Raw genomic sequence first — 15,825 nt, forward strand, 5'->3', positions numbered from 1 at the left:
CCAAACTGTGACACTTTGCTGTCGCACACTTCCCTGAATCTCTCACGATTTCAGGAAGGTCCTCACAAAATCTCTTGTGGCAAAATAAAGGCTAATAAAACAAAAGGAACAGATTTGATACCTCAGTTCCTGCTAGTACAATGTTAAGTGATGCACGTGATTCTTCCAGACATCTCTCACTTCCAATTTTTGGAATACACTCTCACCCCTAAACGGACTTTGCTCTTGGAAATTGTTAAATCACACCTCCATGGGATTTACAAAGATGGAATAAACTTAGAAGGAATCAGCAGCATATTTAGCAGCAACCAAATTAAGCTCCTACCACACCAGCTAACAAAGCCATTATTAATCATGTATGATGCATGTGACTTTGTCCCAAGGTGGATTTATATACCAGATAGCATGCGACATTCAGGGAATTGCAAAGGCTCAAAGAGCCTCTGATCAAACCCCAAAAGACAGCAAAGCGCTTTATGTAAGCTAGTGGGGACCAAGGTATGTGTACTTTCTATTGTGTTAATTTCAAAATACTGCCCCAAAATAGAAACTCACATTCCAAAGGAGAAAGTGTTAAAAAGGAGAACGAAAAAAGTCCTAAAAGGAAAAGTCAAATTTGAGACTTGACAGAATAAATGGCCGCTATAGAATATCAGCTGTTTTTAACCCTTGCTCCTGGAAGGCCTGACTCTATGGGTAACTTGTTTACCTTGCTGACTGTAAATATTTAGAAGAAAAAAAAAAATCTCATCTGGACATGAAATGGCTAACCCCCAGAAAGTAACACAGCAATTAATTAAGGAACATATTTAGGTATGTAGAATTATGAATTTTATCTACATCAGGTCATGAAGTGGACAAGAGCTGTAGTCCAACTGCCTTCTCTCTCATACTGGCCAGGTGCCAGGCGCTTCAGCTGGAAGCACTGGAATTGCTGGATTGCACAAATATACAGGAACCCACTAAGGGTAAGCTGCCACTTTTTCTGACAGTGCACAATCAACCAATTCCTCTTTAACAGAATACATAATATCTCTTGTTATTCATTTATCCAAGATAGCTATCAAAGTGCTGAGCTTTTTCTGAAGGCTGCTAAATTCCTGGACTTAATGGTTCAGGTTTGAAGTATTTGCTATCAGGATTAATGTTGTCACCCTTTCCCCTTTCTGCTAAGTGAAGAATAAAACCTCAGTAAAGAATGTAAGTGTTTTACCTTTTCTTTGCCATTGACTTGACAGAGCAGTTACCCTTATTCATCTTCTGTCTTGAACAGATCTCTCTTGCTCAGAGAAAACTCAGTTTTCTACTCATCTCCACATTCTTTCCGTGTACTACTTATTTCCCCATTTTCCATAATGACAACCTTTCATGATAAAAAATACTTGGGAATACTTAACCACTATGGCTGTACCAGTGCAGAGAAAGGGTGAAAACATTTTCTATTTCTCGGTCAGACTCTCAACGCATTTCTTTTAGGTATGCCTTTTCTAAGTCTGCGCAGAAGAAATGAAATACGCTGGTATGGAGCCTGCAGTCCTTCAGAAGTGCTGAAGTGCTCTCAAAATCTTACAATCAGCTAATCTTTCAACAAAGCTTGTCAACCATCTGCCAGGTGTTGCTCTGCAGAACTCTGTAGGCACACGTATGCCTATAGCAATACAACCTCTCTGCCAACCTGCTGCATAGAGGACTGGAGATATTAATAAACCTGTGTCATGCGAGAAGGAAGGAAGATTAATTGTATCAAACCGGTGTATTACTGGTGAGCTCCAAGCCGTCTTGCTGACAAAACCTGACTTTTTTTTATCATTACATTGTATATTTGCCACAGGCTTACTGGGGGCTGCAGGGCCAACAGAGGGGTGCCCACACACACATCCCACTTGAGGTTCAGCCAGCAAAATGCCGCAGGCATCTCCCATTTCCCTTTCAGCTGATATATGCTGCTAACACTGCTTCTACACACACCCATCTGACGAACAAAGGAGGCCAACACTTAGCTGCTGTAAACCGAAGTAGGTCCGGAGGGATTAAAAAGCCTAAACTAATTATGACACCTGAGGTCCTAGTATTAAATCCCGCTTGAAAGACCCCAGAAAGACCTCTCATAATGAAGTGAATAAAGCAATTTAAAACCCCAAAACATTCACTAGCTCAGTAACAACCTATTTTACTCATCTTATACTGCTTGAAAACACCCTTGTCTGAATACACCAGGAGGTATTCTTTCTACGTAGATCAAAAAGAATGGCCCCAATAAAGCACTACCATGCCTTTTCAGTCAGTGAGATGAGACCTCTCAGCTAGCAAGCCAACTTTGTATTTTGTTTATAATATAATGTCATAATAAACAATGAAAAAATACATTTTTAAAATATCGATGCTATAAAATAAAATCGGTAAACAATGCAATTATTCTTTTCTACACATAGTAATTAAAAATGCAGCGTGTTCCCTCACCTCTGGATTTCTTATGCTAAAGAGTGTTACACACAAATACACCGATGTATCTAAGTCCACAGTGTTGAAAAAAAAAGAAATCTAAATCCAGCTTCCCTGTTGCTATACTCTTAGGATTTTTTTGCACTACTCTGTTGTTTTTTTTCATGGGAAAGTATCAATTAAGTCAGTGTCGAAACTATTTGTAGATCAGCTTTACCCTCAGGGTCTCAGTACTGCAATACTTGAGTTCTCTACACTGAGAACTCAAACTGTGTTTTAAACTTCTGCTTTTATTCTTTTTTTCTTAAGCTTGAAATTCGTAGAAAAATGTCCACTGATTGTTTCCTAAGTGCTTGTTACTGTAAACTCATCTACAGAACTTTTTTTGAAGCGTCAGTAATCAGGCAACGTAGGCAGCAATCACACGCATCGTACTGATTTACTGAACTGCCTGTTCAGCCACAAGCTGCTGACAGAGCCAGCCACTGTTATGGAGAGCAACATACTTCCAGATTTTCCTTGAGGGCAGGATAGCAAGTTCTGGGCTTGAATTAGAAACATTTGGTAAGAAATCTGCACAATAGTGCTGGTCTGAGAGAGAACACTCTGTCTTCCTTGCTCATGGCACTCGCTTCAAATGTAATCCACAACAATTAAAAATCTTTGCTATGGAAGTAGCTCTGAAAACGCTTGCTCGCAAGCCATCTCAGCTGGCACTGACTGACCAGCTTAGCAGGCAAGCCTAGCAGTCAGACATCCCAGTACACAGAGACAGCTCAGTTCACTCTCAGCCTGAGAATAAAACTATTTGATTTGCATCCACCAAACGCACACTAGTAAAATACTTCTCTTGGACCGTGGGACATGCACCTAGGCTAAGTGTTCAGCACTTGCATTTCGCTGGGGCACTGCTCATGCCCTACATACTACATCAACAGCCTGATGATTACCATGCATATGCCCCTACGTGTAGCTGGCAAGGTGGATGCAGAAGGTGGGCACATGGCAGGGTGTGAGCCTATGCGCTGGAGGAAGTGGGAAGCAAATTTCTCTGTCCTCTCTCTGCTCAGCTTTAGGTAAAGGGAACATAGCCTGGAGAAGTACAGCAAACCTCTCCTCTTGTGTACAGATTTGACTATGCAGTGTACCTTGGGGGAAAAAAGAAAAAAAATCCAATAAAAATTATTTCTAGCGTAACATAAAAGGCAGTGGGCCCTGCCAGCTCACCTGGCAGCAGTTATCACAGTTCTTTGCCCCTGAATGAGGGTTTTTAAGGCAGCTCTGGTCTTAACACGATGGAGAACCTGCCTGAGTGACAAATAAAAGCTAGTCAATGGACAAGGTTGTCTTGTGTAATTTTGTGCCCATTCTTCAAGGCTCTTTCCTAACATTTGACTGGATGCAGTGACAGCTACAGCTGAAGGCAACCCCTCAACCTGTAACTGTTCTCACGAGCCACTTGTGAAAGGCCCAGCAGTTGCCCTGGTCACTAGATGCTCTGTATCTCCTGCAGTATGATACAGAGGACCCTGCCCTCAGAAGTCAGCTCAACTATGTCCTCGAGGAAAGGGTAATTTCCTGAGAGATGGACCTACCAAATTTGCTAGAGCAAAGCAATAAGTAACTCAGCATTACCGTATTTGGAGGCACAGTCCTTTCCCTTTTCACCGTGGATGCAACCAGAGCTGCGGCACGGATCCTGAAGAGATGTGCGAAGGTTTGAGTGACACAGGGCGGCTGGCAGAGGAAGGAAGGATGCCCTGGCTGCTAGAGCTGTGGATGGGTGGTATCACCCTGCCCTGCAAAGCCAGTCTCAACGACAGACTCTGCCGTCAGCTGCAGAAACAATCTGAGAGGTGACGTTAAGATCTTCCCCCTCCTGGCCGCTGCGAGCTTGATTTTACATCCACAGCTAGGAAAGACTCAGTCTCTCCTTGCTGAGATACAGAAGGCACCACTTCGGTGCTCTTTCATCTGCGCCAACAAAATGGTGATTCTGGAAGGCACATGTTTTAAAAGATGACATCTCTCTCACCCCAGACAACTGATTCTTTTGCAACTGCCCACCTCCTCCTCTTGTGAAATACATGTAAACAGAATGGAGGAAGGAAGAATCAGAGAGAAGCACTCTTCAAGCACAGTCACACGTGCTCCTAATCCTGTTTCATACTTGCACGGCAAGAAAGCTAGAATCCAAACGTAAAAGCATGCCCACGAAGAGGGAGTTGTACCAAAGGTGCAACTTATTTCATACAATGGGAAAGCCTCTGGCAGACAGAAAGGAGTTGTGTCCTCCCCTTCATGCATTCATATGACTCCCACTAGTAACCCAGCAAGGGAAAAAAAAAAAAAAAAAAAAAAGAGTCATTACTTCCAAAGGTTCACATGATGGCTGAAGCCACACATCACCTCTGAGAACACAGACGTGCTCACCCTGGCTCAAGACCCTGCGGGGCAGTGCTAATTAGCATCTCAGCAAACACCTAAGGCGGCCAAGGCCTCCTGGGAGCCCTTCCATGGTGCTTTGATCAGCCACGCTGCACGCGTGGTGATACCACCCAGAGAATCCCTGCCTAGCAAGCAAGTGGAGAAATTCTCTCCTGTCCATGGTGACTAGTTGCCTGGCTGAATCAAAGGCAGCCATGGCCGCAGGTTTTCTTTACTCGTGCCTGAACTGTCGTAACTACTCCTCTCCTAGAGGGAAAGGCAAAATATACTAGGTCATGTATGCTGTGGAGGCAGGAGCGGAGAACTTGAACTTCCCAGTGTTCCTCAGAGATTGTTTTTTTTAGAGCAATATATTAGTTACACATTTTCCTTCTCTTGCTTTATTACGCTACCATACTTGCATTTTCCTGTTTCTTCCCTGTCAAAGCCCCTCTTTCACCCCTAAAGCACAAACTAACAGAAGAATTCTTGCTTGTACACAGAGACATGCTCTGTAATTGCAAAAAGGTTTGATCCCTGAGGTGCTGGACACCTCAATTCATCTCAATTTCAAATGAAATTGAGGTTCATGGCACCCACAGAGTTCCCTCAGATTTCCCACTCTTAAGTGAGTCAGTGCAAACAGCCAACCAAGCATGCACTCTGGAGATGAGAGCTAAGAAACAGTATTAAAATAATTTAAACCACATGCAATTTAACACTGCTGTTTGAGCTGGTGATCAGAATTTTTTCACAGCATACATAAAAAAAATAGTTGTTTCTAAGAGCCATCAAAAGACAGAGTAGCAGACAGACAGCCTTTTTTCCAGCAGTGCTTTTCATATCCAAATCATTACTTCCAAATAGTGGTTGAAGCGGAAGAAAAGGAAGAAAGAAGCAAGTTCCTTTTAGACTGTGAAATACTCAGTTTCTTTGACGTGTAGGGCAGTCTAGCTTAATATTTGAGTGACCAGTCATCAAGAAATGTTACCCTGAAACACTCAGGGACTTAATAGTACTAAACAGCACATGAAAGTAACTTCAAGAATAAAACCATTAATTTTCTTCCTCTAAGTGACAATTAGAATTAGTACCCATCCAGTATTTCACTTAGAGTTCCTCCAAACTTTCAGTTCCATATTCAGGACAAAATTGCTTTCCTGTTGTTTTTGGCAAGGAAGCACGATCACATAAAGACATACGCAGCTCGCTCCAGTTTCCCTCTCTTGTTTCACTCATACAACCAGCCATCACACAATCCTACCTTCCCAGTTGTTGTCATCACACAGTGCTGTCAAATCCAGCCGAGGCACTTCTGATACAAAGCTGTTTTCCTGATCATCAGCATCTTGATTTCTTTGCAACTTGTTTTCAGGAATGCTTGGATGCTCTTGAATCTTCATACTTGAAGTCAGCTATATTCCCGTACACCCACAGAAATGAGAGAGAAAGAAAAAAAAAAAAAATGTTTCAGGAGGCAAAGGAGGAAAAAAAACCCCTGCAGTAACAGCAGCAGTAAGCTCATGCCTTTATCTAAAAAGATCCAAACAAACAAACCCTGACGTTTCCAGCTCCAAATCCCCTGCTCGGTGACCCCTACGTACTAATTGCTCACTCACACCGGTAAAAACATCCGTCCATCTGCCTTCCTTGAATTTTTCCTTCTTTAGAAAGCCACTGCAAGTTCCCGAGACTGCCTGCCCTGACAACTGCATGCAGCTGAAAAAGCCTCCAGTAATCGATTGGGATGAAAAGGGAGGGAGGAAGGCAGGGAGAAAGGGAGAAAGAGGGGGCGGCTGCGTACACTTCCTACAGGAGCACAACTCCTTGGAGCAACAACAAAAACGCTGCTGCTGTTGTAAGGCTGTAGCAATATGGTGTCTTCTAAAAAGCAGGCACCGGAGCTCCTGAGGTAGCAGCCGCAGACAGCAAGCAGTGCGGGCTGTGTACATGAATGCTCTCATGCAGGCTGTGCTGGCTCAGATCAATTAGTGCCAGCTAAGCTGTGCTGGCTGCACATTCCCCATTTCCTGTGGTTGTTTTCTAGCTGGGCGTGGGGAGAGCAGAACTATTTATGGAGGAGCTCTGGGTATTAAAGCAGTGTTGCGCAAATCCAAACGGCAGTGGGGTTTGGCATCTCAGCTGGAAGCAGTGTGGACTCTGGGAAAAAGCCAAAAAATTCACACAAGCATCCAATGACTTAGGAAAAAAAAAAAGGCAGAGTGCTCTCAAGTAAATGATTCATCATTTAGTACTACCTAGAAGCAACTGCTGTTTTGTCTCACCACTATTCACCCCTGCACATACCACACGTCGTGTGCATTTATGCAGAAATCACTGCCATTCCCACAATCCAGATACACAGTGCGCGTGTCTGTAATAGTGCTTGATGACACGAGCAGTTTTGTCACTCTGAAATAAATTAGCTGTAATGCCTCACAGAGGGCAGTAGGGAAAAGGAAGTGTAAAGCATATACATAAACATACAGTGTGATACGTATAAACCCACCAACAAACACAGAGCTATCCGAATAGACAGCATTACATTACTACATAAACTATTTGATCTTGGTAAGAACAGCTTAGGCACAATTCTCTCAAATAGAGTCTAGCAGGTAGTCAACATGCAGATTCCCCCCCGCCTCACAGGTATTTTCATGATCTAGTTAGCAATCTACATATGCTGATGCGTGAAGAAAACGGGCTTAAAGAAAATAACCGGTACATTTGGACGTATTTTACCTGTGAATCCAGAAGCATGGCCAAACTGTACTAAATCAATATCCTTAGTACATGCCACTAAGGTACATTTAATTTTTTTCATCTGCATAAAGCTAATGATGTGTTTGTTGGGGTTTTTTTTCCCCTTTGAGCAGAGAAAAACAAGTAAGCTTCATGTAGAGAGGGAAAAAACCTGCTCAGTAGACAAATCGTATGAATAAATGTTTTTATCTAGATTCAATCCCATCAATCCCTGCAACTGGACAAGGTGCTAGATAATCTCATCTAGGCTCCCTTTCCCACAAAAGGTTGACCAGGCGATCTTTTGAGGTCCCTTCCAACCTGGGCTGTTCTACAGTTCTAAAAACCTGGGTGGTGAACACCCTGGTATTTGTAAAGACTGTTCTGCATTGTATTTGTATAAGGTTTGTATTTCCCTTTCATTTCAATAAATCGCCTTTTTGAAACATTATAACAAAAGGAAACACTAGATGACAGTTTGCCAAGCACTAATAACTCGTACAGCTTGACGCTAAATCTGATTACAAACGTGTTTATTGTGAGAGCTGTACATGGAAAAATGCTAATTCACCATTCAATATCTTTTAAGCTGCTTCCAGGTTGGGAGGACTTAAATATTTCTTTAAGGTCTAGTAACAAACTTCTTGCCAGGATCTAAATAGTCGGTGTACATTACAAACAGAAAGACTGGTCAGTGGCCAGAGACAGGCAGTCTTCCACACTTAGTAAAGAACAAACTGTACCAGTTGATAAACTGCATTTAAATTGCCAGCACAGTATTTTAAGGCTGAAGGAAATAAAGCAGTAAGTTTCAAAATAGGTGCTATTTGTAATAACATCAAGAACAATTTCAAAGAACAATTTCAAAGGGAGCAACCTGAAAATACCGTCTTGTCACCACCACTGATACTAATTACAGCGTTAAATGTCTTACTATGAAGAGTGTACAATCTCCTGACTTATTAAGACTCTTAAAAGGTATCTGTACCAGATAGAAAAGCACTTCCCAGATGGGTAAACATTTCCATTACAGATATATTAGAAAGATCATATCAATGTCTTCTTCCTTCTAAAGTCAATTCAGTTGTTGGAAATATTTTAAAAGCTGTTTAAAACCAGGCCCATGGTGTGCCTGCGGCCAGTTACTCTCCTTTCCCTGCTCACTGATGTAGCCTCTAATACAATGAATAAATCATTAGGTGTTCTGAAGAACAATGGTGGTACAAACCCAGGAGACTCAAGAAAGCAGATGTTTAACCTTCTTTGCATTAACGCTCCAAACCCATAGAGTGGTAGATAATTCAGTATTCCCATCACTTATTTTCCTATTTGATTTCCTGATGCCACCAGCTGCCAACCTCCAGGACAAAAATCAAGTAAGGGAGAACTACTGTGCTTTAGGTATGGATGTGCCCCAATTTCTTGCAAACCAAAGGGGCAGCAAGTTGATGATCTCGGTAGCAGTTGGCAGTCGCAGTGCACTGCGGATATTATGTAAATGACTAAAAAAAAATATCTTCAGACTAGGCACTTGAGCTCTGCTTTTTAGAAGCTGCTTCTACAGCCATGCTTTGAAGGTACCAGTAACTACAGATCTAAGTGACTTGGGTAAGTCAGCTGCTTTCATTCTCCCTGCTCCAAAGGAGATTCAGCATAAAGAGTAGCTCAAGCAGCTAGAAAATAGATAGCAACCGAAAGATCTTTGAATTCTTATCAGGAAGTTGTATTCTGTTTGATTACATGTGGATTCAAATCAATTTTATTTAAAAGGCTTGCTTTCCCAACATCTGATCATCCATTACAACCACAAGCAGGAAGCATCCTTAAGGACCTCTTGGTAATACAATCTGATGCAAGAACACAGCCATTCTGCTGCCTTACTCCTGAGTCATGCCAAGCCCCCTCTACACTTGTTGCCATGTTGGTGTGAATCTTAAATACCCTTCCCTTATCAAAACTTGGGTACTAGAAACCTGTGTTTTTCAAATCACAGTCTACATCCTGGAGCTTAGCTACTTCCAAGAGCAGATTATGAAGCCTACAAAAGCACTGAAAACTCATTCAGGATGTGTTTCAAGGTATTTTTACTGCCTCATGGAGATCTATGGCAAATTCCAAATACCTTTCCTAGTATCTTCAGACTGGAGACACGGTGAGAAAGAGAAAAGTGTAAGAAAGTCCCTGTCCTTTCCTCATCCTGAATGAGTTGTTTGTTACGAAAGGTATGTCTTTAAGCTGCCCTAAGCAAAAGGCTTAGAAGGGATAAGGAATGTAGAACTACCCTGCAGGAATGTAACATTTTCTTGACCTTGTAATTCCTATATAATACAATCTCTGGGTTAAGACTACGTCTTCTCCTGCACTTAAAATTCTAAATTTTAAAACTCTTCCTAAGGAGAAGTTTATTTTAAGATTATGATTTCATATTCAAATATACCTCCTCCAGACTAATTTAAAAGCTCAATGGGAGTATTGTGTGGCATGGCAGTGATAGCACCTTCTCCACATGCAAGCTGGTACGTGAGGAACAAGGTGTTGCAAAATCCATGCTCTGGAAAAACACCATAGCTCATGAGCAAGTGCAGGATCATTGTGGATTACTGACCCTCTGAGAGCAAGTAGGAGATCTGTCTAAGCCCAGTCAGACCAGTGATCAAAGGCAGCACTGAATACCCCTTGCCGAGGTTACGTGTTTCAGTGTCCGAACTGAACTTCTCCAGCTACAATACAGCTGGTCAGAGCCTAGCCGTTAGTAAGTAATCTTTTAGCTTTCCTGCTAGATGAAAATAATACCTACCAGAAATGAAGGCTTTCAAAAGCAATAAATGCATAGTGATTTTTATTTTAAAAAAACCACAAGAGGAGGCTAGTTTAAAAATACTATCAGCCCTCAGTTAACTCCAGACGGCCAGAGAAACCAGACATTGTCCACAGCTGTTTTACTGTGCTCCTCTAAAATGTGTGCACAACTGAGGAAGAGATGCCTCAGGTAAGACTCCCTAGTATTTTAAATGCTTGCCTGTCTAAAGGTGTTTCAAGCAAACCCAGATGAACCAGTGACTGCAAAAAGTGTTCACCTAATCCAATCCCAACCTTTGCTTTGCGCAACAGTTAGATGAAAAACACCATAAAGCGAATGCAGGAGGTGGGGGTTGAGCAGAAATGGAAAGTTGGGGAAAAAACTGTTGCCATCAATGTCACATCTCCCCTCCTGACATCCATCCCAACCACTAACCCGTAGAGAGAAGCAGGAGATAATCCAGTTTTCTAAGACAAATGGATCGCAGACACCTATGTTCAAAGGCAACAGGCTGCACTGGGAAATCATAAATAAAAGACCAAATGATTTTAGAGAAATCAAGAGAGACAAGCTAATCTTACTACTCTGGGAGATAACCAGTCACACACACCCTGTTTACAATGATTAATAAGGGAACTTGGCGTCACTTAAACCAAAGTGCTGACTTCAGTGACGCTTCCCTTTTTGGCAAGGACGGACCGAAGGGACTGAAGCAGATGCTTTCGAATTCCTCAGTGGTTGAAAGGCTCCCTGAATTATGTAAATAAAAAGCAGAAGGAAGGGAAAGAAAAAGCAAATGCTAACTCCATTTCTCTCGGAGAAACAAAATTTCACAGAACTATATGCCTAACTACTTGTTTCTACTCATTAAAAAGCCCATTTAGAGACCCCAAAACTGAAACACAAAAACCAAAAAATACCAACCTGAGAGTGCCTGAAAAAAACCTCATCGTTCTCACTTTCTTTGCTACAAAAAAAACAAAAACAAACCAACATATTACAAATACAAACCCAGACTTGTCTTGTAACAAAACCAAGCAGGACTTCTGCACGCACAGGTTTTTAGATTCTTGCTACTGCTGCACACTTACTAATTCATTCAGTAAATGAAGGGACACTCTGGACTGCAGCACTTCAGGCTGCTAAACTGTGTATTTTTGCTTCCTCTCAGAAAGGCAAAATGTATTTGTGAAAAATATAATGTCATTTAATTCCAGTGCCCTTAATCCAAACCAACACAACTCTCCCAACAAACATAACTGTGGAGTGAAATTGTCATCTCAAGCGAGCAGAGTGGGGCTGTACAGCTCTCACAGAAGAGCGAAGCACAAAGAAAAGGGCTGGATTCCCAATCCACACGCCAGGTGTGACAGGCCCTGCAGTCCCCTCTGCGGAGCGTGCTGGTTCAGGTGCTTCACAGCTACTTCTTTTCAAGTCTGCACCATCAACATCTTCAGTGCCATTCCTAGCAGGCTGGGAGAAGAGTCTTGGTGGCATATGCTGCTGGGCAGAGCCCACAGAAGCTAAGCAGTGCCTCTATACACTTCTACTTTGAAGCTAACAGGGTGGGTATTGCTATTCTGCAGCATAACTAAATGTCAACCTCATAGTCTGTGTGGAAGATCTCTTAGGCTGTACTACAACCACAGGGAAAATCAAACATACATATATTTAAAAAAAAAAAAAAAATCACCTTTCTTCAGATAAAATTTCCATGTCATCAGGTTCTGTTCTGTCTATAGGCCTGGATGAGCTAAAGCTTTCCACACTCTGTAATACAGTAAATGTTAAAGCAGTAAGATATGCAAGAGAAACAGATTCAAGCTGCAGGCCATTAAACAGATCAAATACAGAAATGTCCAACAGGACTTCTAGAAACAAGACAACAATCAGACTACTGCCTGCTGCACATTTATAACAAAACAAACCCCACACTTTATTGCCCGTAACCTGCAAAAAACCCACAACTGCTCACTGTTTCATCTCTCTCATCAGGTGATCTCAAAATGTCTAACAGAATAAAGCTGCATGGTACCCTGCCAGTTCCCATTTTACAGACTGGCATACAGGCTGAGCTCGAGAGCAATTCTGTGGTGTGTAGAAGTCCTGTAAAAGCAGGTACCAGCATCCACAGCATCTTCTCAGCAGGGCTCCTTATGCTCTTCTTAGAAAATACTCCCCTTCTCAGCCAAACCCTTCCCTCGTTTCTGAAATGGGCAGAAGAATGCAAAGAGACTGCCATATGCACAGAGGTAAAGTTAAGTTGTGCTAATATGAATGCAGAGCAAGAAATTAAACTGGTTATGACAACTTGTTCTGAAATTTGTCCTGGCTACCATTAGGAACATTAATGCTGTTGTCCTATAAGAGCTTGAGAAAGTATTGTGAAGACAAGCCATGTTGCCACTTGGGCACACGTCCAGGAGGTTTTCTACCCTGGTTTTTGGGCAAGTCCCTCTTAAATAGGAGGAAGTATGTCAGTAGAATGGAGTGTGGTTCCTGCCCCGGCCTCGGGAACCACATGCACAGACTTCTTGGGGCAGGCACAGCCCTCTCTCACCTGCTATACCTGCAGCCCCATAAGGTGACACAGCTCCGTCATCCCAGCCTTGCTTAATGTGATTCTTCAAGTCCTACTGGTACCTGGCTACCATGCCTCTGAAACGCAGTTACGAGCTTTTAATGCTTTGTGGTTGGTTTGCTTGGGAGAGTAAGCGGAACTGACAGTTTTTCCACCGCTGACTTACGCTTTTGAGTCAGATGCAATTAGACAGCTAAGAGGAAAGCTTCCACGCACTGTCCTACATACGCTCTCAGGCTTTCAAAAGCAGGAAGGCTCAGAAAAAGGTGGCTAGGAAGATACAACATCATAAACTTGTTTACATGATGAAGGCCTATTAGTAAATGCTAAGGTGCAGGTTATGTCCTTTGATACTCCAAGTAGGTAGTCTTATTTGGGTTATTATTTGAAGTGTAAAGATGTAGCCAAAAGAAAGCTAAACCACCACACATCCTGCTGGCAGTCTCTGAAATGCAGGCATGAAATAAGCGCACTCATGAAAACTTAAAAAGCAGCCTTTGCTCTTCAAAAAGAGTAGCACCGTGCTCTCTGCAAGCCATTTCATAACAATACTCCCAGTTGACAATCCCACTGCGACACTTCCTCTAGCAAAGCAAGCAAGAACCACACTGATGGTCATCTTGGTCAAAGTGTTTTTTGTGCAAAGTTAGTCCATTTTATGTTCTTTTCAGCCTTTACCCCTCAAGAGATCCAAAAATGAGGCGCAGGGCAAAGTCCAGTGGACACAGGTAAATTTGAGAACATTTCTTCTGGGCACATTTTAAGACTTCAGGAACGTTTTTCAGGTCCACAGCAAAAGCGGACACTTCTGTCAGTCTTTCCCAAATCCTGAGTCAAATTCTCATTTACATTTAAACTGCTTTACGCTCCACAGGTACAGAGAAGAGGTGCAGAAAAGAGTGTAAACACTTGACCTCTGCCTATCTTAAAGTCTATTGCTACGAGCAGAGATGCAAAGTGAGAGTGTATCTATCTCACTGCACTCTTTCATGAAGTGTCACATGAGAAAGTTACTGATATTGAGCACCAAATCTAACCACAGCCTACCATTTTTGGCATCTTGCCCTTTTTTAATTACAAAGAGAAGCCAAATCTGCCTCTCTCTAGAATCTCTGCACAGGGTAAGAGCATAAGATCATTGCAATTTTGTGACCTAAACAAAATGATTCCCAACACAATGTCACATTAAGAAGGAACTCACTCACAGCAGGCCCTAAAACTTAATCGAAGGAAATGCCCTATAGCTCAGAAGGACAGTCTTTTCACACAGCTTTCACTGTTACTAGTAACCATGTAATGCATGCCTGGTGCCAGGCACTGGGATGCATAGCACTTCTGCCACTGTAAGCAGACCCTGCGTTGAAGCATAGTACAGTTTCTCAACTGCTGACACTATCATCAGTGCCTGGTTTGGTTGAGAGGGAAGAAGGGTTTTATTCCACAGTTGAAGAAGTTGGCAAACTGTCTTCTACTGTGAAGGTCACACAATATGCTGGGCAAATTCTACAGTATTCCAGATTTTTAGGACGTTATATTGGTGTCATTTACCTCCTCAGTAAAAGGTAGCTAGAGGGGTCATCTTTTGGACCAACACACTCCGAAGTGTTTTGCAAATTGCAAACACCACAGTAACACACAGACTTTAGGGAAAAGGCATAAAACACCTTTGTCATCTCATCGTCAAGAAGTCACTTGCAATGTACGGTTTCAGAACTTAGCAGGAATATAAAAATAAACTTGACGTAAACATGTGAACCTACATCTGAGGTTCCAACCTCCTTGCAAGACTTTTGAAAGACTGGGAAAGAGACTTACTTCCTTTTTCTCTTTTCAAAATTCTTCACTGAATTCAGAAGAAAAAAACCAAAAAGTTGTGGAAAGAGAAAATGACTATGGATGGAGTAAGAGAATCATAGCAGAAATACTGCTTCTCAGTTGCCTCACCACAAAGGTTACAAGTGCGGGATCCAGTGTTCCCCATAGTCCAAAATAGTCACCTATGCTTGTACTGTAGGCAAAAATGGCTACCCAAGGGAACCAGATGTACACTGAAATAAAAAAGACTTTTTCCCACCCTAGTACTAGGTGTCAAATAGTACAGCATGCCAGCTTACCACAGGACTGTCCTGGTTGTCATTAAGCTCTGAAAGCTTGGTGCTGGATTTCTGCCGTTTTGGTTTATTCCTTTCACTAAGATATCCGGAGTTGTTGTCTTGTAATTTTTCTACTTCTTGAGCAGCTAGAATACAGTCTTCAAGATTGTTGAATCCAGAGGGAATGTTTTCTTTGTTGATGACTTCCCTAAAAAGAAAAGGGACATTACAACAAGAGGTTGTTTAAAACACTCTCCCGCTACATTTATGGTAGCAATAGAGAAATGCATCATGCTGACTGGTGCAGTTCCGGCAACATCTTCTACACCCTACGAAACCAGTATCTCTGGTTCTTCCTACTGCAGCAAACAACACACACTGTGCAATGCTAAATCCCATTGAGGAGTGAAAGCCAGAAGTATACACCTCAGGTGAGAAAGCTGTGAGGATCAACGTTTGGGACTTGATTCACTTCCCACTAAAGCCAACGCAGAGAATCCCACTGAATTCACGTGGAAGCTGGATGAGCTCCTGGCTGGCTGTGGTATTTTTATAGAGAAAAGGCAGCACATTTTCCTTTGAGACACGTGCTTTTAATTTAGAAAAGTGATTCACAGCTGCGGTTCAAGGATCTCCTTTGGTGCATGACACCGCATAATCAGCCCTCTTACTCATATTCTCAAATGCAGGAGCAGAACTGTGGTGCTTTAGCCAAATGTTTGATTCCTATTTGGGAATTA

At 42.2% G+C, this 15,825-nt stretch overlaps 1 protein-coding gene across 8 annotated transcripts in view; it reads right to left on the minus strand.

Annotated features, from left to right (window-relative positions):
* FAM13A (family with sequence similarity 13 member A) overlaps positions 1-15,825 on the minus strand; it is a 171,023-nt gene that overhangs the window by 21,004 nt on the left and 134,194 nt on the right. For all 8 annotated transcript variants that reach the window (XM_030037740.2, XM_030039422.2, XM_030038555.2 and 5 more), the window contains 4 exons: positions 15,107-15,293; positions 12,105-12,181; positions 11,336-11,378; positions 6,134-6,284 (listed from right to left, as the gene is read on the minus strand). In XM_030037740.2, coding sequence (XP_029893600.1) covers positions 6,134-6,284; positions 11,336-11,378; positions 12,105-12,181; positions 15,107-15,293 — 458 coding nt within the window. The remainder of the gene's footprint in view (positions 1-6,133; positions 6,285-11,335; positions 11,379-12,104; positions 12,182-15,106; positions 15,294-15,825) is intronic.

The sequence above is a fragment of the Aquila chrysaetos genome, chromosome 1 (assembly GCF_900496995.4).
Source record: "Aquila chrysaetos chrysaetos chromosome 1, bAquChr1.4, whole genome shotgun sequence".
Classification (NCBI taxonomy): domain Eukaryota; kingdom Metazoa; phylum Chordata; class Aves; order Accipitriformes; family Accipitridae; genus Aquila; species Aquila chrysaetos.